Raw genomic sequence first — 12492 nt, forward strand, 5'->3', positions numbered from 1 at the left:
CTCAGAATGCTCAAGCTCCTGCTTCTGAAGCTTGACATGATACATATCACTTACCCAGCCGCAGACGGTCCCTTGGGAATTCCCACTTGCTGCTGTCATATGGGAGACGCTCACACTGCTCATCAAGTGGCATCTCCTCAGGATCCATTATGATTGACAAGTATCCTGTTTTAATATCTGTGGCATCTGGCTGCAAAGAACGGAGGTGGGGGGTGGGAATCCCCAGTTAATGTGGCAAATGGCTGCTGGATCCGAAACTAAAGGAGAGGGAGTCTAACAAAAGGAGCACACGACTGGTCCAAAAACTTGGCTTCGCTTGAGCACAGACTTATAAATATAGATAGGCATTCACTTAGTCGCACCTGGCAAAGTTTAAATAAATACATCTCCAGGCAAGTAACCAGAGATGACTTTTTTAATATGCTCAATAAATATTAGATTAAATAACTGAGAAGGTTAAATATTTGAAATGATGATTAAATATTTAAGATAATGACAATAACAATGGTGATGATTAGAAATATATCATTTAATATATTATATACTATTAATAAATATTAAATAAAAATACAACGATTTTTTTTATTTAAAAACCCCCAATAAACATACTTAGCTGAAAAACCAATATTAGAATCATAGAACTGTGGAGTTAGAAAGGGCCCATAGGGTCATCAAGTCCAACACCCTGCTATTGATTTGGGGCACACATAAAGAAGCCATGCTGATTGGCAACCCAATGCATGCGAGAATAAAAATGTTTTAACCATGAAAGCTAAAAGTCAGTAAATTTGCCGCCAAACAAATCTATCTGAGGAATGTATTTCATAAGTGTGCCACCACAGAAAAGGTCCTGTCCCAATCACCATCTGTCTGCTCTTTGGAGGTGTAAATATTGGGAGCTGTGTGTCAGATGGCGGTTTCAGAAAAGGGGCAGGTTCACAGGGGAATAGACAGCTCTTCAGATACTCTGACCCCAAACAAAAACCCAGGCCAGATGCAGGGAGCACTTCTCATCCCGATGACTGCATTCTGTAACAGGCACCCTGGGAGGGGGGAGGAATGCCAGCAGGGGGTGCAGCAACAGCTGTGGCTCATATCTATGTACAGTAGGCTCTCACAAAAGTTGGAGGTTTCTACACCCACAGGCATCTCTCCATCACCAGAGTTGAAGGACATGTTCTAGCTAGGCAAAAGCACTCAAGGAGGTCACAGAACAGTGCCAGTAAGGAGGATGGCCTAGGGAGAATCTCAAGGGCCAGGTGGAGAGGGTTGGAGGGCCGTATTCCACCCCAAGGCCTGAGATTTCCCACCCCTGCCACAGATCATTATCTGCAGAATAGCTGCCTATTCCTGTTCGGAACAATTTTGGTATCTAAAAGAAAAGCCTAGAACATTTCAGAGATCCTCTTACTTTTCTCAGTTTCCGTATGAAGAGGGTGAGGAGGAGCCAGAAGAGGGTGGCTGCTAAACCAGTGCAAACCAAAATGATTACTTCAATGTTGGACTTTTCCTCGGAGCCTGGAAAAAGAAATGCAAGATTCACTCAGAGCAAAGTCTTTCCCATGGCACTATGCACAACATTCCAGAAACCACACATGTGTTCAGACACAATGCTGCAGGTAACTAAAAAGAACACCTTGTAAAATTAAAATGGTCATTCGTGTAGCAAACCAAGGGATTGATTTCAGATGGCTAGATTGGATGTTGCTTGGAGTCACTTTCATACAGTGGTGGAACACTGTAGGTGGCAATTTAAATTACTTCTCAGTTTGCAGGGAAGGTATGTGTGTTGGGGTACTGGGATTATTGATGACTACTAGGCGTGTGATGGCTGTACTCTGCCTCCACAGTTGGAGGCATCAAATCTTCTGAATAGCAATTGCTGAAAACCACAGGAAGGGAGAGTGCTCTTGTGCTTGAATCCTGCTTGCTGGTTCCCCACAGGCATCTGTTTAGCCACTGTGAGAACAGGATGCTGGACTAGATGGGTCACAGGCCTGATCCAGCAGAGGCTCTTCCTATGTTCTTGGAAATGGAAACTAAGAGACACCGCTTTTGGACTCTGATACTGGTTGGGCCAGTATATTGGAGGTTTCTGCATCACTAAGGGACAGCAGATGCTCTATTGTATCCTATGGCCTCTGGGTCACCCTTCCAGGGGCCACAGGATTGCATCCTAAATAAACCAATGGAGCAAGAAACAAAAGCAATGAAAAACAGCCCAATGAAGACTGGGCATGCTCAATAGCTACATTATGGAGGGCATGAGGAAGTAGAGTGATCCAGAACACCTGTGTGAGAATATGTGTGTTGGGTGGGGGTGGACTGGAATACCTGGAAGAGAGCATATCTGGCTGGTACGAATGACCAGAAGCACTGCTGCTAGGAGGCTAGGATATTCCGCAACATTTTGTTGCAGGCCCCAGCTCATCCTCACTGCAGCTTATCTAGGGTATCTTTACAATGTTTGACTGAGCCTGTCAAAGGTTTTTTTCCTCTTGCAATCTCACCTTCTATTTTAATAAATGCCTGGGTGCTGTCTTGGCCCATTTCATTGATGGCCTTGCACTTATAGTGACCCTCATCGTCCTTTTTCACTCGCTCAATCACCAGGGTGTTGTTTTCCATGGAAATTCCTGAGGGATGGATTGAAAAGTAGTTTTAGCACGTACTAGAGTGTTTTCATGGAAGAATTTTCAACATATAATTGGCATCTAGAGTTTGCTGGCAACATCACACAAAAGTGCCTGGCAGCGTAAAGGAACATGAAATCAAAGGGAGCTGCCTTATTCTGGGTCACACCAATAGATCATCTTGCTCAGGGCCGTCTGCTCTGACCGGCAGCAGCTCTCCAGCATATCAGGAAGAGTTTTGCTCTCTCAGCTTTCTGAAACCCTGTTAACTGGATGTATTGGGTACAGGATCATATGAGGCCTGCTCTCCCCTCACCCCCAACCCACAATTTGTACTACATCTAAGGCATAAAATAGGCCTCAGGCTTGCAGGAGCCTGCTGAAAAAAAGCACCAAATTGAAGAAGAGAGCTCAGGAATTTGTTTTGAATCTCAAAATGAAACTGAGCTCCTAGTCCTTCCACACAAAAATCCATTCCAAGTTTTCTTCGTTTTGGCAGCATAATTTAGAGCAGCAGAGGAGTCATTTTGCTGCAGCTATGGTTAGAAAATTGGGATTCAGGAATTCTTTGCCAATCTATTGCAATCTGTAATGGATGTGAAATTGCTTTTATATACAAAATTGTGTTTAAATTGTTGTTATATATGGAATTGTTCTTTAATTGTTATTGTAGTTTCTTTGTTTTTTCTTGTTAAAATCACTCTGAGCTTTTTATAGGAAGTGATTTGCAAATAGGATTAAATAAATACAAAATACTTAGTTCCCCGCCCCACCCCCTGGAGTAAAAGGATATTTTTGTTTGCCACTTTCTCAGTGCGTTCTGATGCACTCTGAAAAGCAACCATTTGGATACACACCTAAAAACGTTAAGATGCATGAGGCTCTCAGAGCCAGGCTAGCTGAACTACAACTCCCACCAGCTGAACTACAACTCCAACCAGTTGCAGCCAGCATGGCCACCGATCAGGTACTATGAAAGTTATAGTCTGGGTCCTTTTAGTTGAGAAAAAAGGTAAGTAAGAGGTGAGGTGACAGAAGTTTAAAAATTATGCTTGGAATGGAAAAAGTGGATCAAGAGTTTTTCTTCCTCCCTCATATTACTACAACTCGTGAAAACCCAGTGAGGCTGAATGTTGGAAGATTCAGGACAAATAGACGGAAGTACTTCTTTATGCAGTGCATAGTTAAACTATGGAACTGGCTCTCACAGGAGGCAATGATGCCCACCAACCTAGCTGACTTTAAAAGATGATTAGACGAATTCATGGTCCTCCAGCCATGGTGGGTATGCTCTGACTTCACAGCTGCAGACAGCAATACTTTCGAATACCAGTTGCTGGAAAATGCAGGAGGGGAGAGGGCTGTTGTGCTCAGGTCCTGCTTGTAGGTTTCCCACAGGTAACTGGTTGGCCACTGTGAGAACAGAATGCTAAACTAGATGGACCACTGGCCTGACCCAGTTATGTAGTTAAGTAACATCTGGAGGGCCACCCATAAGCCACCCATGCTTTAATAGAACTCAATGAAGGAATGGCTGTTCTAGAAGATGTAGTTTCAATGAAAGACCATTCTAAATAAGATGGGACAATATGTTTAGTCTGTCATACCTCAACATTTGGCCATATTTTATCATGACCAAGAAACAGAAGGTACAGAAGGTACAGACTACAGAGGGGGTTGTGGGCATGATTCTCAATGGCTGGAGTAAGTGTCAGTTGTTAGGAGATGAGTGAATTTATGACTGTAACATGGTGTGAACCCTTCAGATATTTTGTTATATTAAGCGGTAGGTATTAAAATGTATGAAATGAAATTGGCAGCTCCTGGAGACGCTGCTGCTGTGAGCACAAGTCCTCCCCTCCATCCGGACATTGGGTTGCCCCAGCCTCCACTTACAGGGATCATGCTGTGGGTGGGACCCACTCTTCCAAATTTCCTTACAACAGCGAAGGCCTCTCTGCGTTCACATGCTTCACTCTTTGTGGCAATGGAAGCTTTTTACAAGCACACTATGGAAAAGCCCATCGGCCTGTGCAGACACCAAGCAAAGCATTCTATCTTTAATTTCCCTGCTGATGCAGAGGATTTCTAAGTGAATCTGTTTTGCTAAGGAGGTATCATCACCAAGCAGGTAAAACCCACTGGGACTGAAGGGGGATAGGGTTTAGATCTGTAACGTGTCCTGCCTGTGAATACGGCTGTTGTTAACATAAGCTCTGCGTGCAAGTTTCCATGCAGAATGCTGAAATATTTACCCTGAGGTGTCCCCCCCACTCCAGATATTTTATTCATGTTTCCATTGGCTGGATGAGTTACATGCTTGTCCCTCTGGAATTATTTATGAAATTTCAGTAGCTGTAAAGGGTTTCTGCCCAGAACAGCCTAATCTGAATTATATATCCCTTTCTGCCTAACCCAAGAAGAAAAATTAAAGAGACAGGGGCAGCCACTGATGAGGAGCAGAGAAAAATATGCATCTTTGCAAAACACAAATTAATCAAGCCCTAGTTTGAGACACTGGTGGCAAATGTCTCTAAAGGATGAATGTTCTAAGACCAACAGAGGCTGGTCTACCCCTAAAAAACACATACCTTATTCCAGCCCTGGGACAAGTACTGAACAAATCTGGGAACTTTTGGGAACTGACTTTTTAAGGAAAGGGCTGGTGCTGTGATGTTTTAATTGCAGTAACCTGTATCCTTAAAAGATTATAGGTCGATAGATGAGAAATAGAGATAGATTTAATTCTATTAGTTTTTAATTGCTTTTTAATAATGGGTTTTCTGTTTTTTAGTTGTTTCTATCTCATCTGTAAGCTACCTTGAGTCCTTGTCTGGGGAAAATGTGGGATATAAATAAATAAAATAATAGTAATACTAGTATCAGCTCTGCAAGTTTTCAGCCTCAACTGGAGAAAAGCTGACCCCTTCTCTGGGTTATGGTTGTGATGGATACCTCTCAGCTAGCAACTGTTAAAACACACACACACACACACACACAATCCCCAGAGCAGTATTTATCTATAAAAAGAAGATTGTGAAGGGCAAATGACCATATGTCTCCTTCTCTCATGCATCCACCCCTTTCTAAAGGTCAGGCAGACTAGCTAAAATGAAAGGGGCAGTTAAGACTCGCTCGCCAATGCAGCATTTGAGTTACTTCTTAGTATATTTTGCACTGCATATGATATGGGGCTTATCCATACTTCCATTTGCTCCATTGCTTTCCCCACGCCCTGGGGAAAACCCAGAGTTTAGTGCTGAAACAGAACAACTGGCAACCAGGTTTTGCATGAATTTCCATTTTCTCCAATTTAGCACTAAAGACAGAGTTTTTCTGGATGAAAGTGGCAGGGCACTGGCAAAGCCACTCATACCTGTGCTTTCTAGGCATGAAACAACTGGAAGTATGGATGAGCCGTAAGTTAAGTCCATGCCATCAGATGCTTCACACAATCCACACTCATTAAATTGGGGAGACTCATGAAGCCAGGATTTCTCATCAATCTGCCAGTATCAGGACAATGACACTATCTGAATTGAAGTGAACAGGTGTGCGTTCCTGGATGTGGCCTGCACTATAGCTAGCATGCTGAGCATCCCAGAACTATCACAATTGCACAGAAAACATTTCCTCATCTCAGACCAAGAGGACAAAAGAAGCAGAACATCAGGAGTAATATTAACTGTGTTGTCCAGCAGTTAAAAGAATGAAACCTGCTGTTTTGATTTCTTTCTTATATAGCGGTGGGGCTGGATAACTTACTTTCTTTCTTTCTTTCTTTCGTCATATTATCATGATTAAAATGCATTTTGTATTTTTTACACATGGTTTTAGTAAGTTGCCAACCCTAACAAGCAAAAGCACTAAGGATGACTTGTATATTTGACAACCTAGTAATGTTTGCTAGAGACATTTATGCTTATGATATATCCCTGTATAATGCTTTTTTAAAAAAATGGATCAAATCTCTTTTTTCTACTCTATCCTTTTATTTTTAAAAGTTAAGTAAGCCATGTTTCTAACCCAGTTATGAGCTATGCAGAGCAGCATATTGCCTACACTGACTGGCAGCAGTTCTCCAGGTTTCAGATGTGAGTGTGTCTCTGATGTTAATCAAAGGAAAATACCACTACAGTAATCAAAGGTTGGAGAAACAGAGGCTCACCTGAAGCAGGAGTAATTGGATAGCCATTTTTCAGCCAAGCAATTGTGGGTTTGGGTGTCCCATTCACTTTGCACTCCAGAACAATTTTTCCACTAACATTAACTTCGAAGTCTGTGAAGTTCTCCATAATGTAAGGCACAGTCTTAACTGCAAATATAAGGAAGCAACACTTTTAAGGACCACATATTCACCAAAGACCTGCATTTCCATCCTTATACCAACACAGTCTCTAATGCATGGAAAGCAAAAAAAGAAAGGAAAGTGGAAAGGATACAGAAAGATCACATCAATAAAAACATAGCACAGCTTTAAATCCAACCAAACTAGGAACGAACAGATGGATGAGGCTATCCTCCAAAATTCAGAGGAATATGGTATAACAGAAAGTAGCTCTTGTGGTTGCAGATAACATGGCTGAAGCATGTGCTAAGTGCTTTTGCTCAGAGGACATCCGCAGGCCACAAATTCAGCCCGGGTGTCAGTTTTATCACATGCTCACAGGAGGTGGTCCTGAGCCAAATACTGGGGCGACAAGAATGTAGAGTCAGTTTTGTCCTGTAAAAACAAGAGTGGAGATGACCACCACCCTAAATTAATGTATGATATGCTCGAAGTATCAAGGACAGGTGCCAGGAAGCATTATTTACTTCTCCTACCAGTAACTGCCAGACATCTAGCACAGTTTTCTATACTTTTCATCCTTTCTGCCTCGACTATTGTATTTTAACCTCAGAAACATGGCTGGTGCCAGGGGTTGGTATTGCAGGACACTTGCCATGGACCCAAAGCCCAGCAGGAGCCCCACTGATAAGAGCCCTGTGCACCTGCATCTCATGTTTTCCATTGCAACCTACTTGTTCACCTGCCTCTTCCTCTGCCCCAGAGGGGAGGTGCAAATGAACAACAGCAGTGGGTGTCTTCCCCAAGGACTCCCTGCCAACAGCTGAAACTGGCACTCCTCAAGAAGACTAGTCGAGATTTGAAAGTTTTCTTTTCTTTTTCCATCTCCAAATAGTATCACCTTTATGCATTCATTTGGGTCATATCTACACCATACATATTTAAAGCACATGTAAACTACATGGCTTACCCCCAGAAAATCTTGGGTACTGTAGTTTATTGCTCAGAGAGCAACAATTCCCAGCCCTCTTTAACAAACTACACATCCCAGGATGATTTAGAGGAAGCAATGTGCTTTCAAGGTATGGTGAAGATGTGAACTTTGTGGATTTGAAATGTGGATGTGAACTGTTAGTTTTATACCAGATTATTCAGTATAAAATTTTTTGTTTGAAATATCGGGATCGCCGTCCGTCCCCCAAACAGTTCTAATGTCAGCACAAGGGTGTAAGAACACAATGAGAGCCATGCTGGATCAGGTTAGACACCCATTTAGCCCAGCATCCTGTTCTCAAAGTGTCCAACCAGATACTTGTGTCCTACGGACTGCAGCAATACCTCTCCCACCCTGTCCCACCCCGCCCTCCAGTCAGGGTTGATATCATACTGAGTAGGCAGAGCTGAGTCAGATCAAGTCCATCTAGTTCTCACACCCAGGTCTTAATGGTGCACACCATGTTGGTTTTATAGGATTAAGAGACCTGTTGCCTTTGAAATGTTGTTGGGATTACAGCTCCCAGTAAATATTGTTATCCATCAGCCATGTTGGCTGTGGCTGATGAGACAACATCTGGATGGCTACAGGTCCCCTACCCCTGCTTTAGCCATGGTGGCACAGCTCACGATTGCTCCCTAATAATGGAATGATTGAGCAGGCTAAACTTTTTCAACACTCTGACAGAGAAAATCTCCAACTGCTAAATAAATAAATAAATAAATAAATAAATAAATAAATAAATAAATAAATCCACCTGTACAGCTACAATATTTTGGTTCAAGCGAATGACGGACACAGCTCTTTGAAATAAAGTGTTCTGAGGCACCTGGCTGCAAATAATAACATCCTGACAGGGAGAATGCTGTTGCTGGAATTGGATTTTCTGAAAAAGCTGGAATTGGATTTTCCATTTGCTCTGCTTGAGAAATTCTCTCTGACTCAAAGAACGTCACAGCAAATCAAGTGGCCAGGTAGAGAGAAGCAGCTCTCTTTTAACCTTGCTAGTCACATTTTAATCATTCAGATAATTGTGGGGCTGCACTTCACTTTTATATATTTTATTATTTATTCTCTTACATCTATATCCCATCTTCTTCCATCATGGAATCCAAGGCAGTGTACATGTTGTTCCCAGAGGTCTCCCATCCAGACACTCACCAGACCCAGACTTACTTTGCTTCAGCAAGGAGGTGGCCTTTAGGCTGGACACTGGGGACCTTCAGGCTGGACACTGGGGACATTTGCTACAGTCCTGTATTGTAGCTGGCATGGAGGAATTTGTTTGGGAGCCAAGACTCTCTGTTGACTTATGAACTTGGGAGAATCACCCAATTTTCACAGTCCCCCCCTAACTAGCATAAACCGAATGGACCCCAGGGTGCAACTGGTGGCGGTGAAGGATATCCATTCCTGCTTTCTTTGAGGTCAAGTGGAGAAAATCTTCAGTCACTAATACCATGCCTAGAAAGATGGGACAACTGAGATGTGTAGAATTTCCTTTTTTCTTGGTATGTTCTTGGTATGTTAAGAAATCTGACAAGGACCCTTTGACCAGCAGGAGTCTTTTATAGGCTTAGATAACCATGAACATTCCTTAAAATCACAAATCAAGTTTTAGAAATTGCAAGATGTGAAAGTATTAATCTGTCTCATAAAGGTTTCTTTGGATGGTATTCAACAAAGTACTTTTGGTTGCACAATGAACTTCCCCTCCCTCTCCTCTCCCCATGCACCCCTAAATCTATTCTGAGGGTTCCCTCAACCTTCCAGATCAGATTAGAGAGGGGTATGGGGGCACATGGGCAGAGGAAAAAGAGGAAGAAAGAAACTTCCATTCCACAAGTAGAAATTATTGTGCTAGTGAATGTACTTTGTTGGATGCCACCCTTAGTCTTTATCATAGTCCACGGCCATATATTTATTCCTTCAATTATGAGGCTAATACCACAGGCTCTTTTGAAAATAAGGGCTATGATTTTCAGAACTTTAGCATATACCATGAAATGTACAGATGTGCTTTATGAAGGCCTCGAGGTTCAGAGCTCTTGTGAGATTTCAGTGAGATCTCATGTGCTCTTGCCAGTGGTGGTGTGAAGCTGCTCTTTGGTGTTCCACTGCTCAAGGCAACTGCCTCAGCCCACCTCATGCGTGGGTGGGCACTACTTAGAGATATCTAGATGGCCATTCTGGGAATCAGGTTACTATACTAAATGAACCTCTGCTCTCATCTATCAAGGGGTGCTCATATGTTTATATCTATTTGTTTTCACACTAAAGTCTAGAGCCACACAACTTGTGACCCACCAAGCCAAATACAATATATCAGACATATATTGAAGTTGACCTTGACAAAACCTCTTGCTGTTTTCTTTTTGTTTGTATTTCTACTTCTTGTCTGGGATTTCAGAAAAGTGAGACATGCACTGTGCAAATCACCACCTCCTGTTTCAATCTTTCCACACTGAGTTTCAGTGAATGGTCCTGAGTTCCAATATTGTGAGATAATGAGAAAAACTTGTGCCTGTCCACCTCTTCCCTACATCACATATAATTTTATGCACCTCTGTCGAATCCCTCTCAACCCAAGCTCTTTCTACTAAAAAAATCCCTAATGTACCTTTTCTGAACCTTTTCCAACTCTATGATATCCTTTTTGAGCTGAGGCCACTGTATACTAGAATGATACACAGTAGTCCAACTATTCCACAAATATGCATAATGATATTTGTAGTTTTATTTTCAATCCCTTGACCTGCCCAAGTATGTCCCTGTTCAACAATGTTCCCTTGGGAAATCTGGCCACCCTACCAGACTCACCTTTGACGTTGAGCATGGTGTTTTTCTCCAGCCCCTCAGTGCTATTTGGGTGGCTTCGAGCTCTGCACCTGTATAGACCAGCGTGGGCCTGCGAGACATTCTTAAGGCCCAATGTCAAGTAGATGGAATAGTTGTCCACCTTCTTCTGCATCAAAGCATCAGGAACGGCCTGCAAGGTGGGGTTGTACCAAGAGAGGTGGTTGTAGATGTACTTGGAGGACTTGCAGGTCAACTGGACATTGCTTGCTACAATGGCTGTGATTTGTGGCTCAGTCTGTAGTTGGGATGGCACATCTGGAAGGGGGGAAAGGAGGACACTTGTAACCATGCTTGAAATGCAATTGAGAAGATGGATAACTTCTTGTTTTCAAATGGCAAAAAAGCAATGGCACACAGGAAGCTGACTCAGACCACGGGTCCATCTAACTCAGTATTGCCAACACGTACAGGCAGTGGGTCTCCTGGGTCTCAGCAGGCAGGAGTCTTTCTCCAGCCCTGTATGGAGACTCCAAGGACTGAACCTGGGACCTTCTGCATGCATAGCTGATGCTCTGCCACTAAGCTATGGTCTTTACCAAATGAAGTGCATATGGACTAATGTAGTTTGACCTGAACAATGCTACAAATGGGAGGGGCAGGGAAACTGTGTGTGTGTGTGTGCCAGTTGTCAAACACTCTCCCCAGCCTCTGACAATGTTCGCTCACTCTTTATGTGGGTGATGTGGTATTTGCGGCCTGCTGCCATCTGTTGCACCACTGGGTATCGCTTCTGGCAACTGATAGGAGACAAATTCCCCTCACGCCAACTGCTGGGGGGCAACTCAAGGGGCCAGGCCTGAGACTGATTCCAAGGAGTCAGATCCACTCCCAGGATTTAAAAGCTGGTGTGGCCTCCCCTGATGCAGCAAGTCTGTGGGGGTTGTACCCACTTGATGTATGTCATGGGTCAGTCCCAAAACTGGCCTTGACCCCCGGTTTCCCTCCGGCAGGTGGGCTGGAGTTGATGGTGACTAGCCCAGTGCCAAGCCTAACTCATTCACATCTGTCATCAATAAACTTGTGGCCTAATATTAACCCATACAATGTTGTTGGTGGTCTTTGGTTTTGCTGAGACGTCCTGATGGAGGCAGGTTCATGGCACCTGGGCATACAGCCAGGCCTTAGCCATTTTTATAGTCTGAAATTACCTGGCAATTATCCTCACAGCTGCTGAACTGAGACTAATACATTTTCCATACACATAGATTTCTCTGTTCCCTTTTTAGGATTGAAATTAACAGCAGACTGGGCATCCACCATTTCTTCTACCTAAAACAGGAGTATGGAACCTCAAGCCTGGGGTCAAATGCAACCCTCTAGGCTTCTCTATCCAACCATTGGCTCTTTCTCCAGACCACGTCCGCCCCAAGACACCTCCATTGCTCTGCTCATTTTTGCCACTGGTCCCACCCACCACTATCATGCAGACCCCTGGAAGATTGCCCATGGGGGAATGTGGGCCTCATGTTGGTAAAGGTTCCCACCTAAGACATAAAACCCTTGTGTGCTGAGTCATTTTAGTCATCTATCCCAGAGAAGACCATGGCAAAACTCAAAACCTTGCTCACTACTTTGTAGAATTTCCCTGCTAATGAAAAGGTGTTGTTTCCTGGTCTAAATTTGGATTTTGAGTTATTTTCTTGCGATTAACAAGCAAGTTTATGGCTTGCTCCTCTAAAATAAAACACTGAAGGTAATAAATTCACTATTAAAGTCAA

The 12492-nt window shown here is 43.2% G+C and overlaps 1 protein-coding gene across 3 annotated transcripts in view; it reads right to left on the minus strand.

The window, feature by feature from the left end:
* LOC128406212 (vascular endothelial growth factor receptor kdr-like) overlaps positions 1 to 12492 on the minus strand; it is a 191127-nt gene that overhangs the window by 52199 nt on the left and 126436 nt on the right. For all 3 annotated transcript variants that reach the window (XM_053373359.1, XM_053373358.1, XM_053373360.1), the window contains exons 13-17: positions 10736 to 11029; positions 6802 to 6948; positions 2511 to 2636; positions 1412 to 1518; positions 55 to 190 (exon numbers count right to left, since the gene is read on the minus strand). In XM_053373359.1, the coding sequence (XP_053229334.1) occupies positions 55 to 190; positions 1412 to 1518; positions 2511 to 2636; positions 6802 to 6948; positions 10736 to 11029 (810 nt within the window). The remainder of the gene's footprint in view (positions 1 to 54; positions 191 to 1411; positions 1519 to 2510; positions 2637 to 6801; positions 6949 to 10735; positions 11030 to 12492) is intronic.

This window comes from Podarcis raffonei, chromosome Z (genome assembly GCF_027172205.1).
Source record: "Podarcis raffonei isolate rPodRaf1 chromosome Z, rPodRaf1.pri, whole genome shotgun sequence".
Lineage (NCBI taxonomy): Eukaryota > Metazoa > Chordata > Lepidosauria > Squamata > Lacertidae > Podarcis > Podarcis raffonei.